Here is a 19,452-nt window from a genome sequence, read left to right as displayed (position 1 = left end):
GTCTGAAAGTAAACCACAAGACTTTCAAATCATTTGAGCAACGACAACATCTTTAGAATTATATGATCCTCCAGGGTGACTATTCTGAAGTACCTAAAGTCTACCTGGATATATAGATGTGTGTGTGTGTGTACATGTGCACATACGTCTGTGTGTGAATATATTTATTTAAATCAGACTCTTCGTATTCTAATGACCCTGTGTGTGGCGAAGCATGGGGTAAGGTGGGTACGTGTTCTCATTTAGGATTTAGCAAAGCAATTTTTGAATAAAATAAATGCTGACCTACACCAGGGATCAGCAAACTACTGCCTGTGAGTCAAATCTGGCCTGCTGCCTGTTTTTGTAAATAAAGTTTTATTGGGACACAGCACACCTTTTAGTTTACACATTGTCTCTGGCTGCTTTTGTGCTACAGTGGCAGAGTGGAGCAGCTGTAACACAAACCCTATGGCCCACACAGCCAAAAATATTTACTATCTCATCTTTCAAGAAAAAGTTGGCCAGCCTCTGATCTATGCCTTCTATTTAGTTTTAAGTTGCCTTTTTTCTTCACTATTGTGTTTATTTCTAATATGAAATAAAAACAAAATTAATATATCCTAAGTATTACACATATTTAAGTGACATAAACATATTTATTATGAATTCACGTGATAAAATTCTTCATAACCCATCTAAGATAAAATTGTGAGTCCTATGTAAATACTTTCTTTGAAATCTTATAAAATTTTCTTAATTGCATTACACAATTGTTATCGTAAAAAAAAAACTACCACGAATATACACTCTATATTACACAATGAACTTACTGTGTAGTGATGAAAATTCTACATCTGGGTAACATACTTGTGGCTAGTCAGATGTTCGGCAGATATTATGGGTATCTAGCAAATAAAAAATTATTTAATGAATGATCCATGCAAGCAAGCCAACAACCAAGAGATGAAAACATTTTAATATTAAATTTTTTAAGAAAAGTGAAATTCAGCTGTGAGGTGACAGTCCTTATCTGGTCAACATAACAGTAAGTTAATGTAAACTTAATGCCAAAGTAGCAACTCATTTTTAAAAATCTTTGTGTTAAATACTATTCTATAAATGTTATCAGTTTTTAGGAAGTAAGAGAAGTAAAACTATCAAAAATTCATGCAGAGCAGTAGTTGAAAGAAGCCCTTTTTGTTGGCCTACACACACACACCTGTGGTTTCAGTTATTCAGTAATCCAAAAAGTAAAGTAAGAAATGTCTTGCCTATTTTTGTGCAACCAGTTTCTACATTTTCATTCAACTGATGGTGTCTAACTTTTTTTCCAAGTTAAAAGTACCAGGTAAGAATTATAAAGGAGTATTTCAAAAGAACTGGATAACAGTGTTAAATCTACTTCAGAACATATTTCTGAATCCTGATTGCACATTTTATTGTATTTTAAATGGGCAAGAGTATTACAAAACTTGAGAGAAAATACAATAAGGAATATAGAGGTGACTTGTTTCCATCATCCCAAAAGCCAAGATCTTCCAATTTGTAGCCTGATTCTCCTCCAACCCAGAAGTATGACTGCTATCCTGGGAGAGGCAGCACAATAGATGAAGACAATCAGAGGAATGAAAGCACGGGTTCTAACACTAGTGATCCATTTCCCGGTGTGTAACCTTGAGCAAAGCACTCACTCTATGCTTACGTTTCCTCATCTCTAAAATGGCACTAATCCCATTTCGGCAAGGTTGATGGGAGAATAGTAAAATCACATATATGAAGGCATTTTGTTGTTGTTTCAATTTAGATGTCCTAGACCAATTCAACATATTACAGTCCACAGTCTGGAGTGTAAATTAATATGTCTCTGTTTTATTTCCATTTCTCAGCTGATATCTTTACACAATTTTACAGCATTGGCAAATGGCACGAAAATGTGCTCCAAGCATAATGAAGCTTCTCATACCATTTTTCCTGCTGCTGCAGGACAGGATGTTGCACCCAACAGTGTAGAAGCATCAAGGATGGGGCTGTCGAAACATACCAAGGACCTTCAACACCAATCGATGCAGATGAAGGGCCAGCTATAAACTTCTGCATGCATGCAGGCTGCATTTTGTGGCATCAGCTATTTCCAGCATTGCTACTGTACTGTAGGCATATACATATGTATGTATATGTAGATATAATATATGTGTGTATATATATATCCATTCCCTTTTCTTTCTTTTGGTTGTGAAACAGTATGAAGACCCAAGATTATGCATGAAATGGTCACAGCACAATGCAAAAGTAAAGTGTCCCCTACAACCAAGGTGGCCAGGGCATGTTGAAATTTGCTTTGCTGTACTTCTGCTTACACCAGCAATTCTATAGTCATACATGGTACACACAAGAGAGTTCAACATCATTAATCTGCACCATAAACGGATTGCATTGAATCCATTAAGAAATTTCTACCATAGATTACTAACATGCCACATATGCACAATCTAGCATTCTTGTAAATGAGTCTGATGTGTTAGCATAAATCCAGGGCTATTTTGACAAGCTTCGGAAAAACTAATGATTCTTTGCCAAGAAATGTTTAAAGCTTGTCTGAAACTTTAAAATACATCCATTTTGGCGTGCTGCTTTTGAAAGTTTTTAATGGCTATACTAATAGCTTATAGTTCTTCAACAGTACATGGTGCACTACAGAAACAAGGGTGGCTACTCCTTATAGCAATAACTGCGAATTTGGATGGTACTTAATTGGTCTTCTTTTCCCAAAGGGGCAACATGTTGATTCCCATCTGATACTGGTTCTTCTGAGAATCATTTGGCTACATTTAACCTTGGTCTGGGGGTTATCTGAAATTTGATTTGCCTCTAGATTTTTTCATATGCTATTAACCCTATTGAACTTTACTTTCATAACAAACATATATATCTATATATTCAAGCCAAAACCTACTTTACATAAATTTGACATTGATTCAACCAGTATTTTCTAGAACATAATTTTAAATAGGAGCAGAAAACCTGGTTGAATCCATGCAAATTTTAAAATGTAAGTATTTTAATAATCAGTTTCTTTTGAATAATCACATAAAGTTTAAATTTCTGAAACAGATTCCTTTTACTTAAAAATATCCTGTGTATTTGTCACTCCATAAACTTGCATGGAACATAGAATGACTCAATTTGCCATACTGTGATGCCTTTTTTTTTTCCCTTCATAACCCTCCAACGTTTATGCTGAGTAGTTACAGAAATAAGAGCACTTAGGAATTTTATTTTTTCCCTTAAATCATCACTGAGAATCAAAACTTGGACACAAATTTAACTTATTTTGAATATGCAATCTGCTTACTGAATAAAACTATAATGAATTTATAACAAACTCTATTTACAAGAGTGGTCATTTGTGGCATAGATAACATTTAAATATTTTGCTTTTTATGAAGAATTTGGGCAAGAACTAAGAAATTGTATATATCAAATGCTTATAACAAAAACCTTAAAATCACCTGTATTTGAAAAGTAATAAGTTTCAGGTGTGCCGCATTGTAGTTCAATCTCTATATACACTACCCTATATAATTTCGATGGGTCAAAACACCTGCGTGATGGATTGAGACCAACTGAGAATTGCTTGTGTAAATATCATTTTAGTAGCTTTAGAAATGGAGCTGCGACAACTTTGGAGCACTTATAAGTGGCATAAAAGCATTCTGCCGCTCATCAGAGAGAATGTGTAGGCCAACAAGAGGTATCTTTGAAACCCCATGCTCTTAAAGCACCCTCTACAGCCCTCACGGACACGCGACTCCCACGGACCTCAGTGGGAAATCCACGTGCGTCAGGGCTGTTGGACTGAGCCCTACGAGAGTTGGTTTTTAAGAAACAAAGCTGTAAATTAGCAAACCTGGTTGGCTGTGGCGGTTGCAGCGAAGGGAACACTTGTGGCAGATGTTGTTGCTGCGGACACAGTGGCTGGCGTAGCACCGTGCACCATGGGAACTTTCGGAGGGAAAATCATATAAGCAAACATACAGAAGAGTGTAGCAATATGGAAACCATGGCAACATGGAGGAGATAATTGGGCATGGTATTTATCACAGCAACAAGCCGTGTGACGGGGCATCATCACCAGTGAGTGACATGCAATCACAGCGCAAAGCAGGACAACATTCCAAGGAGAGAAGGGGAAGGGGGGATGAAAGAGAAAAAAAAGGGGAAAAAAAGCTTGTTACCATCAAATCAAGAAAATTGACACAAACAGGCTTACTTTGCTAAGTCAAAAACGAATTTTATATAGTGTTCATAGTCAGACATTCAAAATCTAAGTCAAAATACAGGTATTTACTTCATATATACAATTATCTGTTTGAATAAAAGTCTGTTTTCTTATTTACTATTGTAAAAATATACAATATATTACTTTTATGAGATAGTTTTTTTTTCTTACACACCAGAACTCATAGTCCAATCAAAATCCACCAAAGGTGACCAAAGGAAACTTGTGTGTAAAGAAAACATTTATGTGAGTCCATGTCAATTAAATAGAAAATGGCATTTAATTGACAGGTGTTAGTAAAAAGGAAATGGACTTGCCCAATAGATATAAGTTAAACTTAGCAGTGGATTTTGAGGGGCTGTGAGGTGCACCATAGGTTTAAGATAATCAAGAAACAAAGCTGGCACCTACCAACACTTGTAGCGGGTGTCATGCACAATATTGAGCCTGCCCATCATGCATTGCAACAGGAAGGTGGATTTGAAAAGGGAAAAGAATTAAAACATCCCATCACACGTGTAATTAGGAAATTCATTTGAACAAAGAAGAAAAATTGTTATTATGGGAACAGTGGCATGTAACTGTCAGCACAATCAAATCATACAATAGCATAGTGATCAATTAGAACTAGTCTCAAGTGAAGAATAAAAGCCAGTTTAACTGTGTGCTGGTACACGTTGTTTCTCCTAATTGCTGCCTACAAATAAAAGTATTTTGAAAAAAATTGAAACCTCCTTAATTCTTTTAAAAATAATACTGCAATTTGTTTTGTTTTAATCTGGTTACTAGCCATCTGGTAGCTTTGCTATTTCTGATTTTAACCTATGAACTGAGCACATGTTAAATCATTAGAGATATTTATTATTAAGATGCTAAATAATTCAACGCACAAAACTGACTTAACAATGTAATGAAATCAAAACATTCATTTTCATTCCTTTGGTTTTATTTATCTCCCTGTTCACTGTAGCGACAACAACACAGACATGGAAGGGGTTATGATCATCCATACAGGAATTTTATTCGGAGGGGTACCAAGCAATAAATTATGCATAAAGTGAAAGTGAACTTCTGCATTGCCTTAGTTGGGAATTTAGATGTAAGGAAAACATTTAGATGGGATATACTTTTGTATAAGTCTCGAACTGGTTTACTTAGTAGGTATCTGGGAAAACAGACTGGTTTTCACTGCTGGTTTAGACCCTCAGGACTTCTTGGAATATCAAGTGTTCTACAAAATTTCACATCCAAAAAATGGTTGATTAGATTTCAATAAAAACCCTGAATGGGAGATAATGAAGATACATACATTGCATATGGGGTGTTAGCACTGATGTTCACAATGGCTCCACCGTGACGTTAAAATAAATATTACGTATATAGTCCCTGTTCTCTTTGACATATAAACATTGAAAAATCTAACTTATTTTACCAAGTACAGGGCACTTTCCCACATACTGAATTACTGTTCTTTCTATGAGATTATTTTAGACTTCTAGGTTTTAAAATATCAAATGATTTTATGTTTCTATCTGAATCTTGGTGCATCCTATTTAAATACTAGCAGCATCTGGGATGAACATTTGTTAGAAAAATATCTGCCAATTGCGTCTTGTCAGAGATGGCCCTCTGAAACAAAGCTGCCATTGAGAAGCACAGATTACTTAACTGGCATCCTTGTAACAGCTGCAATTAGACTGTTATCACAATTAGACGGTGGGCACGATCAGTGATTAAAGTAGGTAATGGAGCTAGGGCGGCATCCTCTCAGGTGGAGTACTATTACATTGATAGGCATTATTTAAGACCCTTGAAGATCTCTGTCATTTGCTACCACTACTGAGTCAAAGACTTGTGAAAGACAACAAAAACAAACCAGTAATAACAAAAACGGCAATTTGCGACAATAGAGCAAGCAAACTTTAATACTCTAGATCTTATGAAATCATCATCCTATCATAGTGGGGTGGGAAGACAGAGAGGATGAAAAGACGAATGAAAAAGAATAATGTGCAATCGGATAAACAGTCGTTTTAAATACTGTACAGGTTGTAGGTTTTAAATTTATTATTCATTATGATGCTGCAATTTGCCTATGGTATTTCATCCCGTGCATAATTGAGGCTGCACATGCTGAAAATGAGTTAAACTTACCCTGTCTCTCTAAAACTCTAAAGCATTTATGATTTGCATTTCAGTTTGAGTTATCTTCCTCGTTAACATTATAACCAATGCACACAGTTTTGAGAGGGATTTGCAGCAAATAAACATAAGGCAGCAATGAAAATACTAGCCAGGGTGCAATAACTCACAAATATGAAGACATAATGCTGTAGGACCCACTTACCAAAAACAAAAATCACTTTTGAAATGACCATAATATCCATCTTTACATCAGATGGGTTGATTTATTAATAATGATTGTACAAGTAGCCAATTAAAATTTTTTCTTCAATTTTCAGCACAAGGCAACATTTAAGGGAATGTATTTGTCAATTTCGAATTTCCCCTACAAAGGTATTTGCAGAGCAGAATGGTGTGTTTCTGAGGAATGTAATACTTTAATTACATGATATTTATATCAAAATGTTAAATTGATCTGTATGAAGGTGCAGAAAAAATTACCAGGAAGGTAAGTTACAAATGAGATGTATGTGTAGGTAAAATCAGTTCAAGGAGAAAGGAAGGAAGTAGAGAGAAAAAGAATTATAATGGAGATTTGGTTGGAGGTTTGAATTTAGATATGGTAATTCAAGCCTATTTAGGTAGATTATGATAGAAGTATAAAGCTGATTTAAAGTCTTCTAAAAATAATTTATATCATTTCAAACTAAAAGTTCAAAATCAGTTGAATTATTCTCAAAATTGATATCTAAAGAAGCAACAGCTTCATATAATTTATTTCTGTTTCTGTTCAATCTATTGAATTCTATTTTATTGCACTACTGAGTTGGGAAATAATAAAACTCAGTGCTTACTACATTCCAGGCTTTATTCTAGACTCTTAAACTTGTCTATAAAAGTGCTTTAAGAAAATGTTTTCATCAAATATGTTTAGAACTCACTTAAACACAACTTTATGAAATAATTACTACTATTATCCCCATTTTATAGATGAAAAAAATGAAAGTATAGAGAAATTATATCTTGTGGTAGAGCTGTATTTAAACTTCCAAGCCAGATTTGTAATCACTATGCTAAGTTTCAAGTAAACCATCTGCATTCATTTCATTAACTATAATGAAAGTGATAAGCTGGAAATCTTTGTTTTCTATTCTTTCTGTAAAAACAACCCCATCCCTCTGCAACTCCCCTCTCACTCCAGCCCCTCAGGAAAGTTTCTTGGCCTTTTGTTTCCTTATCTCTGGTAGTGTTGCCACGCATGGTGAAGCTGAAGCCATTTGCAGCACACTTATTTTTAGGTCTTTTGAAATCATAAACCTAAACTGACTGAGGGCAATATGCTAGGAGGAGAGAAGAGAGGTGTGCTTCTGAGGATCGCATGTAGGCAAAAACTGTGGAGAGCAGAGAGAAAAGTTCCTCCAGACCCCGGAGAGGAGGCGGGCAGTGTGCAGGGTCCCTGGGTAGTTAGGCACGTGGCGTGTTCTTTCACAGCAGCCCTGCAGGCAGCAGGCTTTCCAGGGAATGGGCTGCTAAGGGAGGGAGGCTAAGGGGCTCAGGCAAGGATGCTTGTACCCAAGGCAGGCATAGAAGCCCTGGCGTACCTGCCTTCAAGAGATCTTGTAAACATGGACATTGAGCACATCAGCAGTGACCAGTGCTGACTGAAGAATGGAGAATGGGTAGCCTGTCTGAGACTACCGCACTGCACAGGACCTCTATCTGAGCAGAGACGGAAAGAAGAGGAGATGTGAGGATGGGGTTCTGGGATCCCAGTGATGCCGCCTGATATTTCTGTCCAACACAGTGAAATTGGAGTTTAGAATTGGACTTAATTTCAGTTCAGGAAAATGAATCTGATGTAAATAAAAGTGTTATTTCTTACACACTCTAATTTCAGGGGTGAAATTTACAACTACAACATAAGTAGACCCTAGGTTATGCATAATCTGTATAAATAGTGAATTTAGTTTTAAAGAGTGAAGGTTAAGAAAAAAAAGGACTACGTATCTTAAAAAAAAAAAAAAAAAAAAAAACCCAAAGCTTCAATGTGAACTTAATCCAAATTACTTGTATTTATCTTTAAGTGAGATGGAGGGTGTAAAAACAAAAGGCCAGAAAACTTTCTTGGGGTGGGTGGGAGGGAGATGCAGTGGGATGGGGTTGATGGAATGAATGGAAAGATGGATGAATGGACGAATGGATGAGTAGACGGAGAGGTGGATGGAAAACGGAAGGAACAGAAGAAAGAGAGGAAGGGAAGGAGGTAGGGTGAGAGAGAAGAATAGATGGTTAGAAGGATGGATGGATAAATGGATAGATGAATGCATACGTGGATGGATACATGGATGGATGATGGATAGATGGGTCTAGGCCACATAAGTCTCAGTTTGTTCTGGTATATACTAATTTTTTACCGTAACTAAATTTTTTACTGTAACTAAAGTTACGGTATATACTAATTTTTCTTAGCTAGCTAGCTGGCTTGCCACTGAACCCTGATCTTTTGCTAGCAACTTACTCTGTATACAGAGTTACCTGCTCTAAAGATTTAGCCAACCATGCTTCATTGTAACTTCAATGAAATAGACCTGCATGTCCCTGAAGTTATGATTGAAGCAACAGACTACAGAGCTCTAAAACTCTAAACTGCAAAAAATAAATGACTTCCTTTTTCTAATCAGTTCCAATAAAGTCTTCAGAATATAACATCCAAATTATAATACTGTGGTTAGATAGGATGCTCTGATCATATAATTCTTCTCTACGTCTGCAGAATAACCTAGACTTTGGAAAATGACTTTTTCTCCCAGGTGTTATACATAAGATGACATATGAATTTGTGGTAGGATGGATTTTCTGTAGTTCTCAAAGTATATTTAAAAACTTAAATTAGTTGACAATATTTCAAAATTGAGAGATTTCACATATGAACATCCAAATGTCCAGAATATCTGGAAAAAAAATCATAAGATCTGGCAACACTGGACACCAGGGCCACTGCATTAGGTTGTACAAGTTTGTATACAACCAACCCTGGGAGGAACAGACACAACCACCCCTTGTTCACGAAGACTGATGTATATGGAACCACAAAGGGTATTGTGCGGTGCACCATGCCTACTAGGCAGACAATCCTCTAAGGCAGCAAAGGGCTAAGTCTGAACACTGACCGTCCCCTTTAGACTGGGCCTGTGCTCTCCAGTGCCTCCCAGACCCCACAGCTCCTAGTTTATTTCTTGCTCACTTATTCACATTTCCTGCCTGGCCCTTAAGGCATTTGGGTTTTATATTCTCTGCATTAGATTTCTTTCCTTTCTGGTTGTCTGATAAAGTGGTTTGGCAGAAGTATAAGTGGGCTATCCACTTTAACTGTTTAATGCCATACTGGCACACAGGTACGTATGACAATGAAAATTTTATTTTTGGCTGCGCAATGCGCGGCATGCAGGATCTTAGTTCCCTGACTAGGGATCGAACCCGTGCCCCCTGCAGTGGAAGCGTGGAGTACAGACCACTGGACCGCCAGGGAAAGTCCCGACAATGAAAATATTTTTAAGGAATGATGGAGGCAGTACTTGCTTCTGATTATGTGACTAATAAAGGTTAACCTGAAGCTTAAGCTCTTTAAAACTGGGTTACAAATAAATCTTATTTGATATTACTATTGCAATAATTTCATAGCATGTTGACTACAAATATCAAGAACAGAATATTTCTGATACAAATCATCATAAAAATGCAAATGCATGTTAAAAATTTCAGCATATTTCAATATATTGTGGCACATTTTATTTAAATTAACAATGCTTAGTTTCTAGAACAGAGAGATAAGTAGATTCTGACTTATGAAGGTATTTATTGTTTTTCTCTGACTTGACCTTACCTATCATCTTTTGCTCTGTCCTATCCACCGGCTAAAAACCATTCCAGGGAGAGACTATTGTCATAAGTCAGAGTCATGCATATCATGCAATTAATGATTATACTTATTTAGAAAAATCTTCAGTCATTTGAATGTTTCTGGAGAAATTGATGCAAAACCCATTTGATAAAACAGATTATTTTAGGTTTCTTTAAATAATTTATGGAAGAAGTTAGATTTGTTTTTATTTTTAGATTTTTAAATAGGGAAACTGTCATTTCTAGTAGTAATGTTTTATTCAATGAAATAAACTGACAAAAATAATTTTTAATTTCTTCAAAGAGATTATGGCAGTTACCTACAATTCCTTGAAACTTTGTCTACTGATCTGACTATAGAAAAATTGATAGATTATTTGTTGGAGACAGCATAAATCCAGGGACATGGCAATTTATACTAAAGCAAAAAGATCCATTTTGGGAAATCTCTGAAAAACTGTATACGTTGAGAAGAAATTTTTCAATCTTATAAAACTTAAATGTGACTTTTCCCTCAGAATGTAACAAATACCCTACAGATCAAAATGATTTAATTTCTGTTCTAAAATGGACAAACTTCAACTTGATAGACACTATTTCATGAGTAAATATCATTTTATCTGTGTTTCTAGGACAGGCTATTTCAATTAGTGGAATATTCTTGTTCATTGAATGTTACTACATATTCTACATAGGGATGGCTAGTTTTCAAAGATGCGCTGTATATAAAGTTGTGCTTAGCAGTAAAAACTAATGTGAATATAATTTATTCTCATTATTCAAAAACAAATTATCACATTCCCTCATGGCATTTTGAACGTAATGCACTGTAAATACTGTTAACATAGTATAATATACTAATGGGGCTGGATCTCTGACAGACACATCTAGTCATACATTTATCAATTTAATTAATAAAATTATTATATTAAATAAATCTCTTAACACATGGTAATTTTTTAGAAAGATTAAGAGGTAAAGAAGAAAATAAGATTAGAGTCTCTGGTTAGTTGAATTCCAGATTACAAGAAGTGTAATATGTATTCTCTGAAGTAAAGGATGAGTGAGCAAAAATAATAAATTTCCAGATAACTGATTATTTATGTTTTTAAATTGTATATCTTTGTGTATAGTTCTAGAGTATGTTTATTTGACTAAGTTGTAATCAACTGAAACCACAAATGTATAACTCAACAATAAATGTAAACTTCACTGGGCACTTAGGGCTACTTCAATATTAGCTCAGGAGCAACAATTTTAAGTGATGTATACTGATTGGTACTGATAAGAGCACTTTTTAAGAGCTCTGGAACACAGAGTCAGTGTTTTTATTCTCCACCTTGAAAACAAAAAGGCTGAAAAACAAAAATCAAAACTGAAAAGTGTCATTTCATATAATTCAAATGAACTCTATGGAATCATGAAGGCAAAGGGGTCTTACAGCAGAAAAGGGTCATAAAATAGCTTGACAGACATATAACGGTGTTGAGGAAAGAGAGAAAAAAAGAAAAGAACTCTATTTCAATTCCAAATTACACAAATAAAAATAAATATATAAAACATGTCTAATCCATCTTTCATTAAGCTAAAATTCTTAGTTTTTAAGGAAAACCATAGGAGATACCTCAGACAAGTTTCCATCTTACCTTCCACCTGCTCTATGGCTAAAAACAACTGGGGGTGTGGTTTATCTGCTCTACCAGGAGAACTCTACATGGATCACCAGATTCATTTATTAATAAACTCAAACCCCTTACCTGGTGGGAGAAATGCTGTATGCTGTTGTAACTGCATGTTGGCTAGAGCCTGTTGGTATTGGAAAATACCAGTGTTAAAGACTGCGGTGGCACCGTTGGTTTTTTCAAGAGCAGGCCTCTTTGGTAATGGGGGAAGTACAGCTTGAGGAATTCCCTGTTTAGTGAATGAGTATAAAAAACAAATACCAGTAAAAAGAGAAAAAGAAAAAAGAAAAATCAGTTGAAGGCTAAACTTGTTAGGAAGCATGAGCAAGCAAGCAGCAGAGCCCTTAACTACCCAAGGGGAACAAACATCCAATAAACAAAAATTTAAAGGGGAAAAAAAAAGCAAGATAAAAGCTTTAAAGGAAGCATTATTTTTGTCTTGGGGGGGAAAAAACCCACTAGTATGAGAGCACATGTTATAATGTGTTAAAGTGTTTTAAGTCCCATAATGCTTCAGGCTTTCTGGGAGAAGCCATTGATTTGGGAAAAGAAGAAAAGCTGCACTGCGAGCTCCATGAGGATTGACAAGTATAAGCAATGTTAATAGTTAATTGTACGGAGTGACCGAAACAGGTAAAATAAAAATCAGTCCCACTCTGCCCCTCCCCCATGTCTACCTAAACATGCACATGTCCCAGAGCATGCAAGTTTTTTTTTTTTCTTACAACACTGAACTAGAAATATTAAAAAGTCAATAATTCTATCACTAAAGCCATGCTAACCAAACAGGTACATAAATATACAGTCCAAAAATACATTTTTAATGTCCTTCAAGTATTCCATTAGAATATTCTACAATGTAGTTAAACTGAATGTGGACTGCTGGGCTTTCGGAATCTTTCATTGTATGATATCCGTCCAGGGACTTGCATTACAGTCTTTCCACTAATTTTGTCAGGAAACCACACTCAGTTTTTCATTGTACTTTACAACTTTATAACAGAAAAAGGAATATATATTTTTAAATAGATTAAAAAAAAAAAACTTGTATCTACAATAAAGCTACATGCCAAGCTAAAAGGTGAAAGGTCATAGTACCAGGTCAAAGGTTGCCTCGAGGGGTCGCTTCAGTGATTTGACAGCCGACTGAGTCTTAATTAGCAGGCAGCGAGCACATGATGGCAATGGGCCAGTGGGGTTCAAGCGCATTAACATAAACAGCAAGCAGAGGTGCATCATGGGGGCAGCAGTGCATTTTTGGGTAGGTGAGAAAAAACAAATAAAAAAACAAATCATCGGAATGCCATATACAACGAATAACAAGACTAAGCATGCACAATAAAGGCACTACTGAGTTGTTATTGGGAGGATAACTCCTCTTTGTAGTTAATTACAAACAAGATACTCTAACAGAAAAAAAAAAAAAGAGTGAAAGGAAGATAGGAGGAGAGAGTCTGCCTTCTGTATTTTTGCTCAAGTATCCGTAAACAAACACAGAAAAGACCTCTCTCGTGATTATTTTACTGTGCTATGAAATACCACACAGTGTTCTTTTTTATGAATATTTTAAAGATTAAGTCATATATTTATGTAAAAAAAAAGGACAACATTACAACAGCTAAGCAAGGAACAAAAATGGACTCATTAAAATCAGCTATTAGATCACATTAAAATTTACCTTAAGTATAGAGTTGAGTATCTGTCCTAAATGATCCAATTTCTAACTCCTCCTCGAGTACTGCTTTCTCCTTCCTACATAATGGCATAGGCAAGCTTCTCTAGTTTTACAGTTCTGTTTATGCCACAATATTGTTTAAGGTTATCTCGAGAGCAAACTGTTCAAAGTCTTGTAGCTAATTCTAAAAACAATTTTGTGGAAGCAATTCTCCTAAATAGTTCCAGATTTTGTTATGGTTAAAAGCAAGATAATGTAGAGAAGAGCCTTGATGTGCAGAAGAACACACCGAAGGGAAACAATGGCTGATTAGATGGCACACAGAAATAAGAGGACCGAAAATGGCAGTATCGTTAAACCGAAAAGGAGACAGGTGTTCTGTACAAAGCAGAAATTTCAGAAACCCTATATCCAGAATAAGACACAGGATTAAGAGGTAGGCCGAGGGTAGGAGCAATCTGAACCATTTGAGGAGTTACTCTCACTTCTCTGAATGGTAACTTCATTATGTATTGTCTGGGATACCTGAACAAACATATCTTAAGCAAAACTTTTTTTAAAAAAGGTTAATAAATGAATAGCTTGTCGTCAGATACAGTTGTTCACTTTGCTTTTTTGACTGTTAACGAGGATTGAGCTGAGGTCTCTACTCACCATGGCAGCTGCGGTGGCTGCAGCCTGTGCTGCAGCAGCCTGGTTGACCTGGTATTGGGCAGCCTTGATCTTGGCTTGCAGATGTGCGGGAGGATGAAAGTATTTGCACTTTTCCCTAGAGCATCTCCCTTTGATGTAATCCATACACACGGTGACTGTGTTGTCATTGGTGTCAATCATTGTGCTGTCAGCAGGATGGGCAAACCGACAATCGTTTTCTCCTCTGTTGCAATTGCCACGCTGGTACTCTCGACATACCTACGGGGTCATTAAGTGCACAGGGGTCAGTCAACATGGACAAGTAGAAACTTTCCGAAGATTTTAACTTAAAGTGCAAGACTGGCGACAGAAGCCAACAAATGAAAGGGGAAAAGATAATTTGCAAAGGAACCACAAAATAACTTGAAAACATTCTTAGTTCGGTATACAAATTATAATCCCATTTTCAATAAAATGTCCATGAGAAAGAAAACACATTTATGATACTAATTATGGTAAAATATCTAATTTAAATTATGTTGATATACTTATTCATTACCAAGGGGGAAAACACTAACTTTATATAGTGAAGAACCCTGGAGACACCGCTTTAATCAAACAATCAAAGTTAATTTCACCAGTAATAAAGACATAATGACATCATGTACCTACTGATATGATGCACTGAAAAAAGGATACAACATTACATTTGTTGTATTACTGCTGAGAACGCATAACCTGAATTTATTTAATCATGAGGAAACATCAGACAAACTAAAATGGTAGGATGTTTTACAAAATGATCAGTACTCTTCCAAAGTGTCACGGTCATGAAAGACAAAGAAAGATTGAGACACTGTCACAGAATGAATGATCATGGAGTCAGAGAAAGGATGTTGGTAGGACAACTGGTGAAATCTGATTGAGGTCTGTAGATTGGCTAATAGCAGCATATCAATGCTAATTTTCTGGTTTTGTGAGTGGTAACATGGCTATGTAAGCTGTCAATATTTAGGTAAGCTGGGTGAAGGATAGGCAGGAACTCTTGGTTCTATTTTTGCAGCTTTTATGCTAATCAGAAATTATTTAAGAGTGGAAGTGTAAAAAGTAAAATGATAGCTTTTTCATAAAATATTTCCAAGAGCTAAGTTTTTGATTATTAAAGATTTACCTGGTAGCTATAAAAAGCAGATGGAAAAAGATTAGTTTTTGTTACTGTTTTTTTTTTTCTTTTTTGGTACGCGGGCCTCTCACTGTTGTGGCCTCTCCCATTGCGGAGCACAGGCTCCGGACGCGCAGGCTCAGCGGCCACGGCTCACGGGCCCAGCCGCTCCGCAGCATGTGGGATCTTCCCGGACCGGGGCACGAACCCGTGTCCCCTGCATCGGCAGGCGGACTCTCAACCACTGCGCCACCAGGGAAGCCCTACTGTTTGTTTTATATCTATTAATTTTGGATGGGGTCCCTGGGGAAAGGTGAAAATGGGTTATTTTTCATTCATTTGCTCGATTTTGACTCTTAACTATTCAAGTTTGTCATGGTGCTTGCTCTAATCAAGAGGTTGCCGGCGCTGTCTTCAGTCAGAATAGTTTGACCTTTTTACCACAAGAGGGCCATCTAAACACAGAATGTCCTTATATTTTTATGTTCTTACTTCATGCTTCAAGGATGTTTCCGTTTTGTTTTTCACAAATCTTTTTACAAACTGAGCGATGCAGACCCTGAACATTCAATTTTGGAATTCATCAAGGGGAAAAAAGGGGGGGAACCCCGTTGTGATTTAAAAAAACAAAGATTTTCTTGGATTTAAATACATGAAATGATCACATTTAATTCTAGGCATTTCCCCCTTTTACATCCATATTCCATTATTGAGGAAAGTGCTTCCTTTTAAAAAGGTCTCTATAATTTGTATCGTGGTATATCTTAAAAATAGCATTATAAACGGCATCTTGCACCATTTGGAAACCTCAAGCTAGCTAAAGCATTGCATTCCACATAGCAATGACCCAACTCTATTCATCACCTCAATTTATGTAATTTTAAAAAATTATTAAATAACTACTCTGTGCCAGACACTCAGAGATATTAGGAATACAAAGATGACTTAGGAAGTTACAGAAGATCCTTTTTTTTAATCGTTGCATTTATCTTCTTGAACAAAAGAAAACAAGGATATCCAGGAGTTTATAATTTGAAAAGCAAAAGTGGTAAAGCTGTTATCCAGAACTATTGTCCTCCACTCTCACTGAGGACTGGAATCAGCCGTGCAGCTTTCTACACCACAGATCCCCACTTACTAAATTAGACTCATCAAAATAGGAAGAGAGGAACACTTAAGTGAGGATAAAAACTCTTCACGTATATATGTAAAATTATGCTAAATTTACACCACAGCATAAACAAAAAGTTACTTTTCTGTTTAAACAAATCTGTGTCAATGCAGCCTCATCCAATAGGAAACCATCTGTGTTCGGACACTACTGCTGTTAGCGCTTCAGTAATTCCTGCTTTCTCGAATATGCTCGCAGAGAAACTGGCAGCAACTGAACCAACACTCTGTTTTCCAATTTCTCTCACTCTTTGCCACACTGACAAGAAAGAAGATCTGAAGGTAGTCTATCCGTAGGATCTTGAATAACTATTAAAATCAAAGATCTGCAATTTTTCAAAAACAATTATGCCAGTGCTGGTGCCAGAAATTTGAGCATTATTCTCCCAAAATATAGCCTGAGTGCCAGGCTGATATTGACTTTTTATTTCTCTGTCCTTTTCTCTGTTCTTTTTATTTTCAGGGATGTGAACTTAAAATCAGGTTGCATAAAGATGATCATTCTAAGACCCCTTCTCGTCCCTCTCCATTTGCTTTATGCATGTGCCAGTGTGGTTTGTATAGGTTAACAATTGGTTTATTACAGTTTTGTACTCTTTACTGTCTTGCAGGATGCATTGAGAGAGAATTCTAAAAAACATTTAAGCAGAGTTGATAACTAGCAGTTAGCTCAGAATTTTGTTCCTAAATCCAGCCTTTTCTGATGTTCCAAGAACTTAGTTAACTGTTTTTGTATGATATACATTTTTGACTGTTTTATTTTTTTTTCCAACTTAAGGTTCCTCCTGACAAGAGAAATGGAACGGAAGAAATATACTGAAATAGCTGTTCTCCTATTATTCTTGCCTTTGAAAAAAATAGAGAAGAAACTGAAAATCTCTTGTGAAAACTTGTACTGGTGAGAGCTACAAGGCTAGAGGGGCTAGAGAAGTTTGCCAAGCTTTGGTTGTATACATGCATTGCTGGGTAACTATCTGAACAGAACAAACTTCCCAAAACTTTTCAAACAGATTTTTCTATTAGACCATCAATAAAATGGGATCTATCCCTTGACTGCTGAATATGGGTTTGGCCTGATAAACTCAAGAAAACTTTAGACTGTGTTGCTTCCCCAAAAGAAATCTCTTAGTTGACAGACAAAATTTCAACAAATCTAACCTTATAATTCAGATCAGGATAAGAAATTGCACAACTTACCATACAGAGAATTTGGAACAAAGAAGATAAAATTAAATTTGAAAATCCTAACAACGTTATGGCTCTTTTTTCTATTCTCATCCAATCTTCTGCACGAACATATTTTTCAAATAGTTGTAACTATAGTATGGCTATTACTTGGTGATCTGTTTTTGCTCAACAATGTAGCATAAGCTTTTTGTTTGTTTTACTTAATAGTGTCCAGAGTCATCATTTTTGCTGGCTGCATCAAATTCCATAAAGCAGATGTGTGTAATATAAGTAACTCTTTCAGAGAGCATCTATAGATTATTTCCAATATTCCCATATTACAAATAATGTTGCAAAGAGTATATTCATGACCACACTCTTTAAAAAATCATTCTCTAAGGATAAATGTGCAGAAATGGCATTAGTGGGTCAACATATATAAGTACTTTTTACAGTTTGGTAAGTGGTTTTCAAACCTAGATGAAAATAATTCCATCTATTGATATTAGCTAAACACATAATGTACTTCAATCAAAAAGAATGTTTGTAAGTATAAGTACTTATATGTACTATAAGTATTAAGGCAGTTGACCTATACACACTACTATATATAAAACAGATAATTGATAAGGACCTACTGTATAGCACAGGGAACTCTACTCAATACTCTGTAATGGCCTATATGGGAGAAGAATCTAAAAATGAGTGGATATATGTATACATATAACTGATTCACTTTGCTGTACACCTGAAACTAACACAACATTGTAAATCAACGATACTCCAATTTAAAAAAAAAGTATTAAGGCAGGATTTGCTTTGGAAGTCAGGTAAGTTTTGTAAACTTTCATACAAAATGGGTAAGAGGTTGCTTTTACAGTAAACACCGTCATTTCAATAAAAATATTCACTGAAAATATTAAAGTACTAAATTACATTTCCAGAAAAACACCTTTGGCATATAAACTTTAAATAATCAAAAGAAAAAGCAATCAGAAAAACGACCCAAGGAAATCTAAATTAATTCTACATAAACCTTCTTTTGTTAATTAAATAGCAGTAGTAGGGTGGAAAGAGAATAGAGTTTGAAATCAGAAATTTTCGGTTCTATCTAGTGTTTATATTTACTAGCTCTGGAATCATGAATACTGAATAAGATAATGTACAGAGAGTTTAAAACACACCATACAAATCTGGTTAAACAGTTCTGTTATTCGATCTCAATTTCTATAAACATGATGAGCATATTTCAAAATGGTCAAAATAATAATAGTTTGTATAAGTAGTATTAAATTCATCATTACTCTGCAAGTTAAGGCTTGAGAGTCTAAGGAAATTAAGGTCAATGTATGAACTTATTCAAAACTAAACAGCCATTTGCACTTTCTTTAAGAGACATTCTATGTTTTGTGCTTAACATAGTCATCTTTAGAGACTAACATTCAAAGCAGGAAGAGAGGGCTAATTGTAACAGGGAAGAGGGACTCTCAGGGTACTTTTTTTTTTTTTTTTTTTTTGCGGTACGCGGGCCTCTCACTGTTGTGGCCTCTCCCGTTGCGGAGCACAGGCTCCGGATGCGCAGACTCAGCGGCCATGGCTCACGGGCCCAGCCGCTCCGCGGCACGTGGGATCTTCCCGGACCGGGGCACGAACCCGTGTCCCCTGCATCCGCAGGCGG

General features: G+C 36.0%; 1 protein-coding gene across 19 annotated transcripts in view; it reads right to left on the bottom strand.

The window, feature by feature from the left end:
- MBNL1 (muscleblind like splicing regulator 1) overlaps positions 1 to 19,452 on the bottom strand; it is a 179,548-nt gene that overhangs the window by 5,182 nt on the left and 154,914 nt on the right. For 4 of the 19 annotated variants that reach the window (XM_082624986.1, XM_082624978.1, XM_082624993.1 and 1 more), the window contains 6 exons: positions 14,297 to 14,554; positions 13,066 to 13,119; positions 12,043 to 12,196; positions 4,673 to 4,708; positions 3,890 to 3,984; positions 813 to 887 (listed from right to left, as the gene is read on the bottom strand). In XM_082624986.1, coding sequence (XP_082481112.1) covers positions 831 to 887; positions 3,890 to 3,984; positions 4,673 to 4,708; positions 12,043 to 12,196; positions 13,066 to 13,119; positions 14,297 to 14,554 — 654 coding nt within the window. In that variant the 3' untranslated portion in view covers positions 813 to 830. Of the gene's footprint in view, positions 1 to 812; positions 888 to 3,889; positions 3,985 to 4,672; positions 4,709 to 4,932; positions 4,959 to 7,922; positions 8,105 to 12,042; positions 12,197 to 13,065; positions 13,120 to 14,296; positions 14,555 to 19,452 lie in introns of those variants that run through there. The other 15 variants (XM_082624994.1, XM_082624984.1, XM_082624990.1 and 12 more) reach the window with 9 other exon arrangements.

This window comes from Mesoplodon mirus (assembly GCF_964341445.2).
Source record: "Mesoplodon mirus genome assembly, chromosome: 6".
Classification (NCBI taxonomy): domain Eukaryota; kingdom Metazoa; phylum Chordata; class Mammalia; order Artiodactyla; family Ziphiidae; genus Mesoplodon; species Mesoplodon mirus.
The sequence above is the reverse complement of the archived record's forward strand: the minus strand, read 5'-3'. Positions and strand labels throughout refer to the sequence as shown.